This window comes from Sus scrofa, chromosome 3, assembly GCF_054392235.1.
Source record: "Sus scrofa isolate SSC_HxYL_T2T_F1_AM1 chromosome 3, Sscrofa_HxYL_maternal_Yorkshire_Landrace_v2.0, whole genome shotgun sequence".
Classification (NCBI taxonomy): Eukaryota; Metazoa; Chordata; class Mammalia; order Artiodactyla; family Suidae; genus Sus; species Sus scrofa.
The window spans coordinates 91,359,065-91,379,479 of NC_139385.1; the positions used below are offsets into that span (position 1 = coordinate 91,359,065).

At 36.9% G+C, this 20,415-nt stretch overlaps 1 protein-coding gene across 18 annotated transcripts in view; it reads right to left on the bottom strand.

Annotated features, from left to right (window-relative positions):
- The window catches only part of EHBP1 (EH domain binding protein 1), a 350,789-nt gene that overhangs the window by 276,671 nt on the left and 53,703 nt on the right, over positions 1-20,415 (bottom strand). For all 18 annotated transcript variants that reach the window (XR_014841824.1, XR_014841826.1, XR_014841825.1 and 15 more), the window contains exons 3-4: positions 14,183-14,240; positions 1,995-2,090 (exon numbers count right to left, since the gene is read on the bottom strand). Coding sequence is in view for 15 of the 18 variants with exons in the window: in XM_085019092.1 (XP_084875218.1) it covers positions 1,995-2,090; positions 14,183-14,240 (154 nt within the window). In the remaining 3 variants the exon portion in view is untranslated. The remainder of the gene's footprint in view (positions 1-1,994; positions 2,091-14,182; positions 14,241-20,415) is intronic.

Here is a 20,415-nt window from a genome sequence, read left to right on the forward strand (position 1 = left end):
AGCTGTGGTGTGGGTTGCAGACGCGGCTCGGATCCTGCGTTGCTGTGGCTCTGGCGTAGGCCAGTGGCTACAGCTCCGATTGGACCCCTAGCCTGGGAACCTCCATATGCCGCAGGAGCGGCCCAAAGAAACAGCAAAAAGACCAAAAAAAAAAAAAAAAAGACAAAAGTTCAGTGACAAGATATGCTGAACATTCTCATTAGTACTTGAAAACTACACTTACCTCCTAATCCTCCAAGTAACACATTTCAACACCCACTTTCCACTGAGAATCAGTTAGTGCATATCCTCTCCCCAAATACATGGCTGTCAGCCATTTATCAACTCTTTCTAACCCCTTGTTCTCTATCATTGTTTTTTTCAAAGTTGTGTAACTATGTCCATTTATTTGCTTTACCACTAGACTAAATCAAAACACACTAGAGATTACTTAAAAGTCTCCTTCAAGCTTGTCACAGATTTTGCTATTGTAATCTATATTCAATGGTTTTCACTACAGAATAGGCCATACAGTGTAAAAAACAAAAACCCAGTACTACATCACAGTATGAAAGGACAGGTTACTTTCCTCTTTCGTTTCAGTTTCTTTATCAGTACAATGGGAATAATTATAGAACCTTAGTGATGCTGTGAGAGTTAAATGGAACAGTGCTCTGAAGGTCTTATTGTTAACCTCCAAGTTTACTATATCATTCTAATAGAAGAGGTATGGATAAGGGGGTTTAATGACAGACTTTTAGATCAGCTGACTGAAGGGTAAGAGGCTCTGATCTTTCCTGAAAAGAAAAAGGAAGAGCAGCTGGAAGCTCATTCCTTATTTCTTCCAGGTAAACCAATCAAGTAGAGTGTATATACAATAAGCATAACCAAGTAATGTTATAATGCCAATAATAATAATAATGCCAAAACTACAAAATACACATAAAGTGTTAGGGATCTTTCATAAACTAGAATATTTATGAAATACAGAGCATTTAAAATTAGGGTCCCATCTGTGGGTTAGTACATTAACATTTATCATATTGTTTTGTTCTACTGATCCCTGCTGTAGTTCCAGAACAAATGAATATACTGGATTACAAAATCAAAACCACCTTTTTACTTTTGAAACACACTTTTTCATACTCTAAGCCATATAACTTGCCCACTTAGATTTCATATCCTAAAATATTTGGTGGATTTTTAGTGGGTTTTCAGAAAACCTTAGTTAAGTTAATTAAGGCAGCTTAATGAGATGTCTTTCTTCATTCTATCCTTCTGCACAACTAACTCTGACACAATTGGAATGATTCAAAGAAGAAATAACACATTTGTTTCCTAATCTCACCACTTGCAAGAAGGCTGAAACTGAGACATACTTGTCCTCATCTTTTTTTTTTTTAGCAAATAAGGAGTTAGGAAAGTAAATATTTTAGTTCTTAACTGTCATGTGTAAGGACTATTTTATTATGTTTCAAGAAATACGAAAGACATTCAAGAAAAAACATACATATGAAAGAGTCAGGTATAGGCACACTATGTTTTTGGATTTGCACTTGGAATTTATTACCAGAATTTTGATTTTAAGCTACAGTATTTATAAAATATTAATATCAGTAAATATTTATCAAATATAACCTTTAAACTTATATTAACATCAATAAAACATTTATCATATGGTAATTTAAAAACATATTATTAGTCAAACAAGGCTAACAAAATGAAACTCAGGACTAAGAATTCCACAAACCTCAGCTTTCCACAGAAAAAGTACTTTACTCCATTTGAGCTTAACTAGAATAAATTCAAAAAGACTCCCAAATTTATTCAGACTTTATTGACCAAGAAACACCCTGATATCCTTGCATTGTTATAAATTGCTGTATCTCTAAAAATAGTGCATATTAGTGTACCAGATTGGACCCAAATGTACAGGACAACAGATACGGAAATATTCCATCATCTAGAACCATGATTATACAATAATTTCTGTTACTTATAAAAATGGAACTTACCTTGAAAAGTGTCACAGTGATTTCAATGTTTTCAGGAACAGGCCATACCACAACACCACGGTATGGATTTTTTATTCCAGGCTGCCAGCTGTGAGCCTACCAGAATGAAAATAATGGCTTCAATCTAAAGAACAGGAAATGCAATGTTGATAATTTACAAAAATACATTGACCCTATTTAATGATCCAAAAGATCCATCTCCCTAAAACAAAAATGATTAGTCAAATAAAACTTTTCAAGCATTAAACTTAGGCCGTGGACAGTACTATATCACATGGTAGCTACAGATTACTAACTGTAAACAAACCTTTATCCCCTCTCTCTCTCTCTCTCTCTCACACACACACACACACCCACACACCCACACACACACACACACACACACACACACACGGAGGCAAAAATGATGTGCCTTTTTTTTTTTCTTTTTAGGACTGTATCTGTGGCATATGGAAGGTCCCATGCTAGGAGTCCACAACTGCTGCCTATGCCACAACAATGCCAGATCCAAGCTGTGTCTGCAACCCACACTGCAGCTCACAGCAACGCCGGATCCTTGACCCACTAAGCAAGGCCAGGGATCAAACCCACGTCCTCACAGATACTAGTCAAGTTCTTAACCCACTGAGACACAACAGGAACTCTTGAATAAAAATCTTATTAGGATATTTTTTTAATCAGTCTCTGATCTAGAACTCAAAGGCAAATTCATTCTTTAAAAGAAGAAACTGATCAAAATGGCAGAGGTGTGAGATGTTATGCTCATCTTCTCCCACAAACACATTAAAAAAAACCCACATCTACATGTAGAACAATTCACACAGAACATCTACTGAAAACTGGCAGAAGAACTTAAACCTCCTAAAAGGGCAGGAAATCCTCCACATAACTGGGTAGAACAAAAGAAAAAAAAGAGAGAGAGAGAGAGAGAAAAGAAATCAGGATAAGACTAGCACTCCTGAGAGGGAGCTATGAAAGAGAAAAGGAACCTGCACCCTGGGAAGCCACCTAACCGAAGCAGAGATCAGCCAAGTTGGAGGGACCTCAAAGTTGCTGAGAAAGGAAAGCAGCTGGACTGAGGAGGGCAAAGCAGAGTGAGAGCAGATCATCTGCACCACTGCCCCGGACACCACAGCCTGAGATGCTCAGGCAGGGACTGGGCACTGAGACTCAGGCTCCAGAGGTCAGTTCTGGGGAGAGCACTAGGATTGGCTGTGTGGAGACAGATGGGCTGAGGGGCTAAGGAGAAGTGTGCCATGGGCTGGGGAGCAGAACGCTACAGCCGAAAGAACCTGGGAAGAGGTCTGGGCCCATAGGAGAAACAAGGCACTGTTGTTGGGGAGGGCAAGAAGAGGAGGGGCAGACTGCCATAGGAATCTCTTTCCCTGAGCACACATAGGCTCTCAGATGGTGGGGCACCTCTGGTGCAGGCTACTGGTGGTGAGAGGCCACTTGCTCAGGCTTCAGGAGACTAGATACCTTTTGTGTGGGCTATGGGTGGCCAGGCACCTCTTGTGTGTGTTGAAGACAGCAAGGGGCTAAGCATGACATGGCACCTCTTGCATGATCTGCAGGTGATGGGAACAAACCAGAGCAGTCATCTCAAAAACCAGAAGGGGAAGGGGATGTGGCCCATCACCACTAGGGGTCTGTGAATAGGCTCCACCTGTGGCCTCAGTTAACTCAGAGGTCGGCAAAAACAGGGCACTGCAACTGAGCACCACCCGTTGATGCTCTCACTCCCCTGGGAACAGACCTGCCCCACTGCTGCCAGTGCCAAACACTCTGTGCAACACCCACACATGCTTGATCACTCTCACTTGCCAGGACCCTGCAACTAGGAGCAGCCTGTGCAGCAGCTCCTGTGTGGGCTAAGAGGGACAGGGTGCTTCTTGTGTGGTACACAGGTGGCAGGGGGAAACCACCACAGTTACTCTGACTCCAGAGGTGGGCATGGCCCACCACCAATAAGGGTCCATGAACAGGTACCACTTACAGCCCCAATCACCTCAGAGAGCACCACAGAGGAGAGCACTTTAACCAAACACCAGCTGTTGTTACTCTCTGCCATGCCACTGCCAAATATTCTGGACACGGCCTAAGTCTGCCTGAGGCTCATTACTACTTCCCAGGGCCCTGCAACTAGGAGTATCCTACACCACCTTCCTGCAGGTCTGTGCTACTGTCAAGAGCCCAGCAACCAGGCACTGACTACTAGCCCTAACTACTGCCTCCTTGCCCTACTACTATCTCCTTCTCCCTGGGAAACACACTCAGCACCTATCAAGAGGATAACAGCCTGCTCATACTGAAGAAAGAGGTAGCAAATATCCAAACTCCCAGCCAAAAATATACAGTAAACCCCACAAAACACAAATGGGCGTGTTTACAAAGAAACAGCCCTCCAAGACTACAGTAGTTGGTTTCCCTAAACTCACAGAAAAAAAAAAAAAAAAAAAAAAAAAAGTATAAGCGAAATGAAGAAGCTCAGGAACCATTTCCAGTTAAAAGAACAGGAGAATTCACCTGAAGCAGCAAACAGTGAAAGAGACCTCCGCAGTCTAATAGACACTGAGTTCAAAAGGGAGACAGTAAAAATACTGAAGGAATTAAGGGTGACTATGAAGGAATTAAGAGTAGATATAGGAGTTCACGTCATGGCACAGTGGTTAATGAATCCGACTAGGAACAATGGGGTTGTGAGTTCGATCTCTGGCCTTGTTCAGTGGGTTAAGGATCCGGCATTGCCATGAGCTGTGGTGTAGGTTGCAGACGCAGCTCGGATCCCACATTGCTGTGGCTCTAAAGGAACTAGAAAATATAAGGAGGAAGCAAGAAAAATTAGAAAATTCATTGTCAAGTTAGTGCAAACTGAGTTAAAGGAACTAAAGAACAGAATGAATAATGCAGAGGAATGAATTAGTGACTTAGAAGATAGAATGGGGAACTCAACCACTCAGGACAGCAGACGGAAAACCAAAGGAAAAAACATGAAAGCAATATAAGAGATTTATAGGATAATATAGAGTGGGCCAATCTACACATAATAGGGACTCCAGAAGGAGAAGAAAAAGAAAAGAGGATTGAAAATATATTGGAATAAATTATGGCTAAAAACGTTCCAAATCTAAAGAAAACAGATATCAAGATACAGGAAGCACAGAGGGCCCCAAACAAGATGAACCCAAATAGGCCCACACCAAGACATATTATAATAAAAATATGAAAAGTTAAAGAAAGGATTCTAAAGGCAGCAAGAGAAACACAAAGCATTAATTATAAGGGAACACCCATAAGACTATCAGCTGATTTCTCTACAGAAACACTACAGGCCAGAAGAGGGTGGGGCAAGATATATTCAAAGTTCTAAAAGGGAAAATTTGCAGCCTAGAATACTCTACCCAGGAAGAATACCATTTAAAATACAAGGAGAAATTAAGAATTTTGCCAACAGACAAACAAACAAAAAAAAGAGTACAGCAATACTAAACCTGTTCTAAAAGAAATACTGAAAGAGCTTATCTAAATAAAAAAGAAGTATGAAGAAATAGGATGGAGGAAATCACAATTGGAAAGCAATCACTTAAATAAGCCAGTATACAGATTGAAAAGGAAAAAGAAAAAAAAAAATTGTGAGAGTGACAATAAATACAAGGAACAGCAAAAGGACAAACAAGAAGATGTTAAAAAAAAAGACTTCAAAATCATAGAAAGGGGGGTAGGAAAGTAAGGAAATCTAGACTCTTTTTTAAAACACTGTATTTCAGCCTATATGACTATCAGGCTAAAGCAAGCAGATATTGGAATGGGTTAACATACTTGAAAAACAGGGCAACCACAAATCAAAACCAAACATTACATTCACAAAAACTAAAAAGAAAAGGACACAAGAGTAAAATAAAAGAAAATCATCCAACTAAAGAAAGAAAAGAACAAAGGAGAAATATAGAATCAACTGGAAAACAAGGTTTAAAATAGAAAACACATGTTTATCAATAATTACCTTAAATGTCAATGGACTGAGTGCTTCAATCAGAAGACACAGAGTAGCAGACTGGATAAAAAAGCAAGAGCCTACAATATGCTGTCTATGAGAGACTCACCCTGGGGCAAAGGACACATAGAAATTGAAAGTGAGGGGATGGGAAATGATATTTCATGTCAATAGACAAGACAGGAAAGCAGGAGTTACAATACTCCTATCAGACAAAATAGACTTTAAAATGAAAGCCATAAAGAAAAACAAAGAAGGACACTATTTAATGATAAAAGGATCCACTCAAGAAGAGGATATTACAGTCATCAATATATATGTCTCTAGTATAGGAGCACTCAGATACATACAACAAACACTGGAGTTCCATCATGGCTCAGTGGTTAATGAACCCAACTAATATCCGTGAGGATGCAGGTTTGACCCCTGGCCTCGCTCAGTGGGTTAAGGATCCGGCATTGCTGTGAGCTGTGGTGTAGGCTGGCAGATACAGTTCTGAATGGACTCCTACCTAGGAACCTCCATATACTGTGAGCATGGCCCTTAAAAAAAAAAAAAAAAAAAAAAACTAACAGACACAAAAGGAGAAACTGATGGGAATACAGTAACAGTAGAAGACTTTAACACCCCACTCACATCAATGGACAGATCCTCTGGACAGAAAATCAATAAGGCAACAGAGATCCTAAATGACACAATAGAAAAGTTAGACTTAATTGACATTTTCAGGACAGTACATCCAAAAAAATCAGAATATACATTCTTTTCAAGTGTACATGGAACATTCTCAAGCACTGACCACATACTGGGGTACAAAACTAACCTCAACAAATTTAAGAGTATAGAAATTATTTCAAGTATATTCTCTTACCACAGTGGAACAAAACTAGAAATCAACCATGGGAAAAGAAACTGACTAGGCAGAGACTAAACAACATGCTACTAAAAAACCAATGGGTCAATGAGGAAATTAAAAAGGAAATTAAAAAATACCTTGAGACAAATGATAATGAAGACAACCATTCAAAATCTATGGGATGCCACAAAAGCAGCACTTAGAGGCAAGTTCATAGCGACACAGAACTTCCTCAAAAAAGAAAAACCTCAAATCAACAACTTAACACACCATCTAAATGTACCAGAAAAAGAAGAACAAACAAAACCTAGAGTCAGCAGAAGGAAGGAAATCATAAAGATCAGAGAGGAAATAAATAAAATAGATTCAAAAAATAATAGAAAAAAAAATCAATAAAACCAAGAGCTGGTTCTTTGAAAGGGTAAACAAAATTGACAAACCTTTGGGCAGATTCACCAAGAAAAGGAGAGGGAAAAAACCCCCAAATAAACAAAATAATAAATGTAAAAGGAGAAATCTCAACGGATACTACAGAAATACAAAAAACCATAAGAGAATACTATGAACAATTACATGCCAACAAATTTGACAACCTCGAAGAAATGGACAATTTTGGTCTGCCAAAACTGAAGCAAGAAGAAACAGATCAACTGAACAGACCGATCACTAGAAATGAAATTGAATATATAATAAAAACACCCCCTACAAACAAAAGTCCAGGACCAGATGGTCTCACAGGCGAATTCTGCCAAACATACAAAGAAGAACTTTTACTATCCTTCTTAAACTTTTCCAAAAGGTTGAAGAAGGAACACACCCAAAGATATTCTATGAAGCTACCATCACCATAATACCAAAACTAGACAAAGATACTACCAAAAAAGAAAACTATACGCCAATATCTTTGATGAATATAGACTCAAAAAATTCTCAACAAAATTTTAGCCAACTGAATCTAACAACATGTAAAAAAGATCATACACCACAATCAAGTGAGATTCATCCCAGGATCACAAGGATGGTTCGACATATGCAAATCAATTAATACCATACACCACATTAACAAAAGAAAAGTCAAAAACCACATGATCATCTCAACAGATGCAGAAAAAGTATTTGACAAAGACCAGCATCCATTCATGATAAAAACTCTTACCAAAGTAGGTATAGAGGGAACATACCTTAACATAATAAAAGCCATTTATGACAAACCCATAGCAAATACAATACTCAATGGAGAAAAGCTGAAAGCCTTCCCACTAAACTCTGGAACAAAACAAAGATGCCCATGCCCACCACTTTTATTCAACATAGTAATGAAGTCCTAGCCATAGCAGTCGACAAACAAAAGAAATAAAAGGTATCCAAACTGGGAGAGAAAAGATAAAATTGTCACTCTGTGCAGATGACATAATACTATATATAGAAAACCCTAAGAACTACACACAAAAACTTCTTAAAATGATCAACGAATTCAGCAAAGTAGCAGGATACAAGATTAACATTCAGAAATCAGTCACATTTCTGTATACTAAAAATGAAATACTAGAAAAGGAATATAAAAATACAATACCTTTTAAAATCACACCCCAAAAAAATTAAATGCCTAGGAATAAACCTGCCCCAGGAGGTAAAAGACTTGTATGCTGAGAACTATAAAACATTAATCAAGGAAATTAAAGAGGATTCAAAGAAACAGAAAAATATTCCATGCTCCTGGGTTGGAAGAATTAATATCATAAAAATGGCCACACTGCCCAAAGTAATCTTCAGATTCAATGCAATCCCCATCAAATTACCCATGACATTTTTCACAGAACTACAAAAACAATCCAAAAATGTATATGGAACCACAAAAGACCCAGGATTGCCAAAGCAATCCTGAGGAACAAAAAACAAGCAGGAGGCACAACTCTCCCAGACTTCAGGCAATATTATAAAGCCACAGTCATCAAGACAGCGTGGTACTGGTACCAAAACAGACATACAGGCCAATGGAACAGAATAGAAAACCCAGACGCCTATGGTCAATTAATCTTTGACAAAGGAGGCAAGAATATAAAACAGGGGAAAAGACAGTCTTTTCAGCAAGTGGTGCTGGGAAAACTGGACAGGTTCATGTTAATCAATGAAGCTGGAACAAACACACCCTCACACTGTGCACAAAAATAAACTCAAAATGGCTTAAAGACTTAAGTGTAAGACAAGACATCATAAAACTCTTAGAAGAGAATATAGGCAAAACAATCTCTAACATCAACTGTACAAATGTTTTCTTAGCTCAGTCTCCCAGGGCAACAGAAATAAAAGCAAAAATTAACCAACAAGACCTAATCAAACTGATAGACTTTTGCAGAGCAAAAGAAACCATAAAAAAAAAAAAAAAAGACAGCCTATGGAATGGGAGAAAATAATTTCAAATGATGCAACTGACAAGGGCTTAATCTCTAAAATATACAAACAACTCACACAACATAACAGCAAAAAAACCAACAACCTGATTGAAAAATGGGCAAGAGACTCGAATAGACAGGTCTTTGAATATTTTGCCAAAGAAGATATACAGATGGCCAACAAGCACATGAAGAAATGCTCAATTATTAGAGAAATTATTAGAGAAATGCACATCAAAACTACTATGAGGAGCCACCTCACACCTGTCAGAATGGACATCATTAACAAGTCAACAAATAACAAATGCTAGAAAGGATGTAGAGAAAAGGGAACTCTCCTTTATTGTTAGTGGGACTGTAAATTGGTACCACTATGGAAAACAGTATGGAGGTACCACAGAAAACTAAATAGAGAACTACCATATGACCCAGCAACCCCACTCTTGGGCACATATCTGGATAAAACTTTCCTTGAAAAAGATTCATGCACCCGTATGTTCACTGCAGCACTACTCACAATAGCCAAGACATGGAAACAACCTAAATGTCTATCAACAGATGAATGAATTAAGAAGATGCAGTATATATACACAATGGAATACTACTCAGCCATAAAAAGAACAAAATAATGCCATTTGCAGCAACATGGATGGACTACAGACTCTAATGCTAAGTGAGGTAATCAGAAAGAGAAAGATAAATACCATATGCTATCACTTATATCTGGACTCTAATATAAGGCACAAATGAACCTTTTCCACAGAAAAGAAACTCATGGACTTGGAAAACAGACTTGTGGTTGCCAAGCGGGAGGGAGAGGGAGGGGATGGACTGGGAATCTGAGGCTAATAGATGCAAACTATTGCATTTGGAATGGATAAGCAATGAGATCCTGCTGTATAGCACTGGGAACTATATCTAGTCACTGTGATGGAGCATGGTGGAGGATAATGTGAGAAAAATAATATATACATATATATATATGTATGTATGTATACGTGTGCCTGGGGCACTCTGCTATACAGTAGGAATTGAAACACAGTAAATCCACTATAATGGAAAAAATAACAATCATAAAATAAAAAAGAAGGAACCAATTGTACAGTCTGCATTTAAGTTCATTTTCCACTAAACTCACAAAGTGTAATGTTTATTTAGGGAGCAGAATTTCCACTTAACTTGTCTAGTGCTTATCATTTTATAGATTTCTTTCCCCTTATAAATCTTGATTATCAAAGTTCCCTAAGGTACACTGCAAAATGTGGGGGTCAACACTCTAGTCCTTCCTTTGTGGAGGCATTTCCAGCCAAAGTTGATGGAAAATGGTATGTCTAAGGATATGCCATGAAGGTGATAATAAAAACTAACACTTATGGAATACTTTCTATATGTCAATCCATGTTTGGAATTTACTTATGTTCAAATTCTTTCCAGAAACATTGTGAAAAGTAAAAACTAGACTATTTTCAGAGTTCCCATGGTGGCGCAGTGGTTAACGTATCCAATTAGGAACCATGAGGTTGCGGGTTTGATCGCTGGCCTTGCTCACTGGGTTAAGGATCTGGCATTGCCATGAGCTGTGGTGTGGGTCGCAGATGTGGCTCGGATCCTGCATTGCGGTGGCTCTGGTGTAAGCCGGCGGCTACAGCTCTGATTAGACCCCTAGCCTGAGAACCTCCATATGTCGCTGGAGCGGCCCTAGAAGAGGCAAAGAGACAAAAAACAAAAACAAAAACTATTTTCTGGCCAATGGTTGCAGAGATCTATTTTCCCCCTAAGTGATTTCAATGGGACTTAGCAGCCAATCATGTACATGTTAAAGGAATAATGTCAGAAAACAGAAGAGTCTTTCAGGAGAAAACAATGATTCTAGTCTTTGGATTTACTATAACCAACAGCTAATTTTTAAAAATAATAGCTGGGGAAGTTCCCACTGTGACACAATAGGTTAAGGATCCAGTGTCGCTGCTGCCGTGACATAGGTTGCAGCCGCAGCTGAGATTCAATCCCTGGACTGGGAACTTCCATATGCTGGTACAGCCCAAAACAAACAAACAAATAAACAAAAACATAAAAACAATAGCAAGGTTTTTTTAAAAAAAAAGAATTCCAAAATATGGATCTCAAGCTTCTCAAGATTAAAAAGAAGTTATTTGTTTAATGCTTACAATAATATAATAATCTTTTTTCATAACTTCTGAAACTGATTTTTATGTCCTTGCTTAGCTGTAAGACAATTTATAGAACAGTATTTCACATACACATGAACATATTAGGTATATAGTATACACTATAATAAATTAAACATATTGTGGGTCCTCATAAATTTTTTGTCTTTTTAGGGCCACACCCATGGCATATGGAGGTTCCCAGGCTAGGGGTTGAATCAGAGCTGCAGCTGCCAGCCACAGCCACAGCAACGTGGGATCTGAGCTGTATCTGTGACCTACACCACAGCTTATGGCAACACCGGATCCTTAACCCACTGAGCGATTCCAGGGATCGAACCAGCATCCTCATGGATACTAGTCAGGTTCGTTAACTGCTGAGCCACGATGGGAACGCCTCATAAAGTTTTAAAAAGAAGTACATTTATAACATTTCAAGAGAAAACACAATTTTTCTTTTTTTTTGTCTTTTTAGGGCCTCACGCCTGCAGCATATGGAAGCTCTCAGCTAAGGGATGAATTGGAGCTGCAGGTGCCAGTCTACACCACTGCCACAGCAACTCCAGATCTGAGCCGCGTCTGTGACCTATACCACAGCTCACTGCAATGCCAAATTGCTAACCCACTGAGCAAAGCCAGGCGTTGAACCTGCCTCCTTAAGGATATTAGTCGGGTTCGTTACCACTGGGCCATAACGGGAACTCCACAATGGTTCTAAAATATCCAGAAAGATGGAAAAAATAAAAATCGTTATAAAATTTTTTTTAAAAAGATGCAAACTATTGCCTTTGGAGTGGATAAGCAATGAGATCCTGCTATATAGCACTGGGAACTATATTTAGTCACTTATGATGGAGCATGATAATGTGAGAAAAAAGAATGTATACATGTATGTGTAACTGGGTCACCTTGCTGTACAGCAGAAAGCTGACAGAAAACTGTAAACCAGCTATAATGGAAAAAATAAAAGTCATTATAAAATAAAATATCCAAAAAGGACTTGAAATATTAAGAGTATCACAAATGGAAAATGAGTTCCACAAGAAATAATTTCTTCTAGAAAATACTGCATTATGAGAAAAATCAATTGTAGCCTCAAATGTTTGCATTTCATCATCTGGATTCAATCAATATTTGGTACAAAATGAAAAAGAGTCTAGACCTAAAAGAAAAGTTATTTGACTGACTTTCAAAGACATAATTAAATTAAAAAGTATATTTAACTTCAAACAAATATTCTGAATTGATCTTTAAAGTATTTTGTTTCATAATTTTTTAAGAAAACAATTAGTATCTAATATTAAAAGAGGGGAATCACTTTCTGTTGATAGCTAATAACATTTAGGGTCTATTTCTAATGTTTATAGTTATAGTCAAATTCACCTATCATACTTAGTAGGTGGCCTAATACTGTTCCTTTTCACAAAAGCCTAAGGACACACTAAGCAAAACTGACAGAAAACTCTATTTTCAGAACCCCTTCTCACATATAAATAAGAAAATATAATAGGTCCAAAATATAATGCCCCCAAACTATAAATGTACACTTTGAAGAAGATGCTATTCATGCAGTAAAGTAACTGGACTTTTCCTATAGTGCTGGTAGGAATATATTCAAAGTTAAATACGTACCTACCCTAGTACCCAATGAGTCCATTCATATATTCCTGTAACAGATTTACTCACAAGAGTGAATATTCAGGATATTCACTGGAAACCCCAAATCTTCATCAACAGATGTACAACTAAATTGTAGTATAGTCACATAATGGAATAGTACTTGGCAATGAAAATATTAACCACAAATATTCACAAAAGCCTGAATAAATCTTGAAAACATTATGCTATGCAAAATAAATCAGATATAAAACAGTACTACTATATGATTGCATTTACGAGATTTGAGAATAGGCAAAAATAGTCTAAGGAGATAGAAAAATCAGAGTAGTAGTTGCCTGTCATGGTTGGGAATTGACTGGAACAGGACACAATGGAAAGACGATGGAAGTAGTCTGTATCTTGACAGGAGTGATAATACACAAGTAGATATAGATCAAAACTCATAAAATTGTATAATTAAGATCTGTAACTTACATGAAAAGTAAATTTGATTTCAATAAAAACAAAATTTGAAGCCCTTAAAAAATTTTAAACTCTTAAAAATTTAATTTTAGTTATAGGAATTGTTCTAAGTCTACTTACAGAAAAATAAGCCTTTAGTAAACATGCTTGTAGTTATTGTGTGCTAATAAAAATATTTACCTGTCTATAGATTGGAATTTTTTAAATATCTAGAATTGTTATTGTATATTTAAAAATTCTGTTCTACTCCCCCAAAAGCCATGAACCTTTGAAAAATCCAACTACCTCTCTTCTGCAACCCAGCAATGGACTCAGACAGCTCATCATTCCTTAAGTGTGCCTTAGCTTCATTGTCTGGAATCTAAATAAAGCAATGCTAGGTATAATTCTGTAAGTGATATTTTTTAATCATTAATTACCGATAACCCAGCACAGGGAAGTTAAATAATTACTGTGTTATTCAAGGCTATCGAATCCAAGATCAAAGCTCAGGTATGTGGCTCCCCACTTTAGGAAACTGCAGTAACAAGACTACATAAAATTCCTTGATCAATTATTTTAGTAGAGTAGATAATAAGAAATGACACAAAATAACAGTTAATTTAAAATATTCTATACTGGGACCAGAAAAGCTTAAGAATTTGACCAAAAGTTAAATTCAACATTTCAGTAAGAAATTTAGAAAACAGACAAACCTTGGAAGACTTCCTTCGGCTTCTTCTTGTCCAAACTACCACCAGTTTATCTGGTTGCCTGCCAAACAAGAAAAAGATTTAGTATAATTTACCTTCATTCAAATTAATAAAATTTAGTTCTAGTGCCTTTAAAAGAACAAAAATGTCAGTTGCTTTAGATTACATAGAGCTATTACAACAAAGTTCTGTAAATTCTTCAAATATATTAGATGTTCAATACAGACGTGATCTAATTTAAATGACTATTATTTCATCACATGTTTTTCTAAAAATACATTACCAAGTTAATTCACTGGGACAAACCAAGTTAAAATAATTAGAATGGTGACTATTTTTAAAAGAAAAGCACACATACATCTTTTCTAAAAATACGACTAACACATTATCTGTTTTAATTTAAAGAAAATAAACATAAAAATGGTACTTCCAAAATAATTTAAATCTATGATTTACACTACTTTTGCATTTCTATCTTATGAACAGTGATCATAGTTTTCAAAACATTTTTATAATCATCATCTCAAGTAGCTTCATAAAAACTATACAGTACCAAAAAAATAGGCTAGGTACATTCTGACAATGTTAAACAACTCATCAAAAGCTGTGGCAGAACCAAGACTGAAACACAGGTCTTCTAACTCTCAGACCCCTTTTCTTTTCTTTATCTTCTGACCGTATAGTTAAAAACAAAACAAACTCAACATTTTCAGCTAATACAACTAAGTTCTCTTTAGTGCTTAGGGAAAACATCAAGACTATGGTTATCAGTTATATTACTTAGATTTTTATTCTTAAAATTTTTAGATTAGAACTTTTTAACCCAGAAACGAATGATACACCCATCTTGGTGACACCTTCTATGTCTCTTTCATTTTACCTTGGAATTTTCCACTATCAGTAGATGACCAGTGCTCCTTCCTACCTTCTGACTTACAAATATACATGCGAAAGGTCACCAGCTATAAATTCCTTACCCAGTGATTCATCTAGAAATCTGTCCAAAAAGAGAATCATCTATGAAAAATGTAACTGAGGAACTGACCTAATGTAGTACAGAGAAATAAAGTAATAAAAAAATATTTTTAAAGAAGGGATATTGAGAAGTATGTACACCTAACAAATTCCAGTGGAATGGCAGAAGCAATATTAAAGCAATAAATAAGGCTAAGAACGTTCCAGACTTGAAGACAGGAGTTCTTAAATAGAAAATATACATTTACAAATAAACAGGATAAACAAAAATTAATCTATATATACATACCTTGCAATCAAACTACAGAACAGTGAGAATAAAGAGAAAAATTATAAAAGAAAGACAGGTTACTAGCAAAGGAACAATTATGCTGACAGCAACTTCTCCTTAGCAACAACAGTGCCCAAAAGACAGTGAAGCTAAAGATCTTTAAGTGCAAAGGGAAAATAGCTGCCACCCTGGAGTTTTATACTGGCTAAACTACTCTTTAAGAAATGGTTTTAGGCATATAAAGACTAAGAGTTTACAGGGCATATAACCCAGCTAAATATAAGATGGAGTAGGATGCAAGAAGCAATATGGTGCAATGTTAATGCTTGTTCATTTCAGGTGGTGGAACCTAAAGAAAAGCTACACAAAAAACAAGAGTAAGATTCCAATAATGAAATTATTCGACCGAGGAACCTTCTAAACAAATGTAGCTGATGGTGTTGCTGATGGTGACAGTAACCAGCATAGTAGGAAGAGAAAAATGGTGGTTTTCCATGAAAGACTAAACTTACGTCCCAAAGAGCATCAGGCTTCAAAGATAATTAACTGTAAACAAAAACCAGTAGAACGCTTTGGAGAATCTTTCCAGTGTGAGATGTTGGGAACAGTAGCCAAATGCAAAAGTGCTAAATTACAGGTGAAATAGAAGAAATCTTCTATGAAACATCAGAGTGTTAATCTAAGAATCTGTACCAGTGGAGAAACAAACAAAGCCTTGTTCAACACACAGAGAAGTAGAATAAAAAACAAACAGAACAAATGACAGTGAAGATGGGGAGCAGTATGGCAACAAGATGGAGCTGGGCAGAGGTTTTACAAGCAATGATGGCAGTTTAACAGCAGAGAGACTGAGTGGCCAATCTTGTTTGAAAGCATTGGTGGCTTGCTGGAACACTTTGCCTAGATTACTACACTTAACCTTTTCACTATGTTCTCATGCCCATATCCCCAACCCAACCTCAATCAACTCAATTATATTTCTATGACACTTCTTTAGAAATGCTACAAAAATCTTACCGATTTTCCGTATTATCCTTACTGGGCTCTTCTACCAAGTGTCCTACAAACTGACAATTGAAGGTTGAATTTAACAGAATTATTTGAACTAAACTGTATTCCATTTTACTTTTGTTTAAATTTAAACTTTAAAAAGCATTTCTTACTTTTAAATGCCTGTAAACAAGGTCCATGCTTATCCAGATCACTAGAGCCTTCAACAATATTAACTTCATACCTGAGCAGCTTCATTGTTCAGATGAACTTTAGTCTCTGTTTACATTTGACCCTGTGGCAACACAGCATGCAAGATAGCACCCACATTCCTGAATAGGGCTTATAAGGCACTTTACCACCTGACTCTGATCTACTTTTTTGGCTGTAAAACCTGCAAATATCTCAAATGTATCTTGCTTTCCAACCAACCTCTGAACATTTATTCAATTTCTTCACATCTTTGCATGTTATAAGCTCTTTTGAAAATCTCTTCTCTCCTTTTCTGTTTGATCAAGTCTTATCACTTCCTCTGTGAAAACTTGACCGTTTCTCATTTTATTTCCACTTCATTCCATATCCTAAACCTCAGCATAGTTAACTGCTCCTTCTACTGTACTTCCAATAATATCCTAGACACTTCTATTTTAATGTCCTATATGCCCTATATTATTTGTTTCTATTTCTGTCTCCTCCACTAGACTCTAATGTTCCTTTATCAACCATATCTCATTTATCTTTGTACTCCTAGCAGCTAATAAGAATTTAGTACAAGATCAACACTTGATGATCATTTGCTACCGAATGAACCTTAAATTTCATCAAGGAATTCTCAATTGGTTAATTATAATTGATGAAGTCCAGCTAAAGCCAATAATTCTTCTGTGCAGCTTTCTTGAGCTTTCTTGAGCTTTGCATGTATCCTCACCTTGGCTGAATACTGGAACCTCTGGGGAAACACTAAAAAATAAATACTGATGCCTAGGTTCCACCCTAGAGAATCAGATTTAATTAGTCCAGTGTGCACATTTTTTAAAATTTCACAGGTAATCCTAATGTCCAGCCAAGGTTGAAAACCACTGTTTTACCAGAAGAGTGGTAAGTAATCCCCACACTCTTGACGTGTGACACTAGAGAGGCACTAGCTGTGATGGCAGTCGGGGTGTCTCCCCCTCCACAATATCGTCCTAGTGTCACCTGCACTGTTACCTCCTTCTAAATTGGCCTCTCAGCAACCCCGCCACTCATCCATTTTGATTAGAATAGGGAAGCCTCTTACCATAAAAAATCAAGAAGGGTGGTCCCCTAACCTGTATGCCTTAAGTTACAAGCATGTAAATAGAATATAAATTACTTATTTGAGAATGCCCTCCAGAAACAGGTAAACTTTTTTGTGATTCGAAGTCATGTCCAATTTTTAAAATGTCTTCCCTAGAAATCAGCCCACCTTTACATTATCAGGGACAAAGTACAGCAGAATGTTCTAAAATAAAGAACTGTGCTGTAAGTTATTGTTCTCATAGAAGAATTCCAATAACCACACAATTAATATTTTAAGCATCCATGCTGTACTAGAAAAGAACCATTAAATATTTATTTATGTGCTCTTAGGAGGTCAGCAAAGAGCAACTGTGGGAGTTTTATTCAACTACCAAATAACATATAATTACACAGCTTTCTATCAAAAAATCAAGACCAACCTATAGGACCCAGGTTTTAGAGAGAATTTAACAATCACATATTTAACATTTCTATTCCATTACCTAAGTTAAGTAACCAGATAGCCCTACACATAATACATACACAGACATATAAGCACACATGTATATTTATATATAGAAAATTACATATATATTTTATATACATAGATATAAAATGTATACATAGACACACTGCCTATGAATTCCACTGGAAAATTTGGATCCTTTTGGTGGGCTTATTCAGGGGAGGAAACTATACATTTAAAAATAAAAATTTATCTTCTATCTTACCCTCAGAGTCCTTACAAAACAAAAGCTGAATCTGGAGGTAGAAGACTTATCTCACACTATGATTCTAAGGCTAAATTCTGGACAGGAGTAAAACAGAGTGGAAGAAGGAAGAGATGTGAAAGCTACAATGAACCAGCTTATAAAGCTGTAAACTGTACTTTCTTTCATCTATAACTAAATCTGAGGCCCTCATCTTTGCCACTAGTGAGCTTCTATATACCAAAATAAAATTAAAGTAAAACACTTCTGGCTTAAATGTAGACTCCTTTACTCTTTTCCACTCTCTTATGTGTGTCAAGTGTGTGAGGTGAGACTTGAAAAGCCATGAGAAAAATTCCAAAGCCATAACGTGAAAACTAGTCTCACTGCTCTCCAGAATCATAATAAGCATCCAACAAATGTTTTTATTGAATACCTATTACATTTCTGGTCCTGTGCTGAGCAATGGAGATTCAAAGACAAAAGAAGACAAATCTTGATCCTCTGGAAGTTGAGAGTCTAGTGGAAAGACAACTAAATCAAATATCCAACTCCAGGCACAACCTGGGGCTGAGGAGACAAAAAAGACCTTATACAGAGAAGAAATATTTATAAACATCTCTGGAAATAAGCACGTTGACAAAAAAAGAACCTGCCCAACTGCTGAGACTATCTGATTTAGAATGTATTTTTTAAAAAATTTGGAGTTCCTGTTGTGGCTTAGCAGTAACGAACCCAACTAGTATCCATGAGGAGGTGGATTCAATCCCTGGCCCTGCACAGTGGGTTGAGGATCCGGTATTGCTGTGAACTGTGGTGGAGGTCACAGATGTGGCTCAGATCCTGCGTTGCTGTGGCATGGGCTGGCGACTGAAGCTTGGATTCAACCCCTAGCCTGGGAACTTCCATGTGCTGCACCTGCAGCCCTAAAAAGCAAAAAATTAAAATAAATAAATAAATAAATCTACAATTTATGACACTTTAAATATAAAGTCCAATAAAAGATGAGTAACTAATCACAATACATCTGTCTACTAGAAAATTATAAAGCCATTAAAAATATTTTCTAAGAACATTTACAAGCATGGGAAAACCGTTGGGTTATGGGATGGAAATACTGTGAAATTGGATTGTTATGATCATTATACAACTACAGATGTGATAATTCATTTGAGTAATAATAAAAAAAAAAAGAATATACTTTTCTGGGAGATCCCATCATAGCAAAGAGGAAATGAATCTGACTGGGAACCATGAGGTTGCGGGTTTGATCCCTGGCCTCATTCAGTGGGTTAAGGATCCGGCGCTGCCGTGAACTGTGGTGTAGGTCACAGATATGGCTCAAATCCCACATAGCTGTGGCTGTGGTGTAGGCCGGCAGCTGTAGCTCTGATTCAACCCCTGGCCTGGGAACCTCCATAGGCCATGGGTGCGGTCCTTAAAAAGCAAAAAAGAAAAAAAAGAATATACTTTTTTGTATTTTCTGCAATGAACTTCTGCTACTTTACACTGGAGAATTATTTAAATGTGGGGGGTATTTAAAATAAAACAACAGCACTTTTAAGTGTGAAACCAGTATGGGCAAAGTTAAACAAATTAATTTTTAAATTTTCATTAAATTTAAAGAGCTCTCAGCTGAATTAATTTGTTTTCTAGGTCAAAAGAAGCAGAGGAGGTGTATTCTTTATTTTAAATTAACATAAATATTCCCCAAGGTCTGAGCTGGCCATAGGCAAAATTTTGAAATAGGCCCAACTTGATCTAGCATCCTCCACTCCTTCACCTGCATTCCTTTGAATCCCTGGGGCATTCCTCCTTGAGGCTGCAGGCAATATGGCACTCTATTATAAGACCAAATAATAACAGCACAAAAAATGCTTTTCAGATCGCTCATTCTTCTACATCAGTTAAAATCGCCCTTTCTCCAGGGTAAGTGTCTTAGGAAGATTAGTAAAAGGAAAGAAATCTAGGAAAACAAATTGTATTAATTTAGGAGATAAGAATTTGCAAAAAGAAGGCCCCTCAAAGAT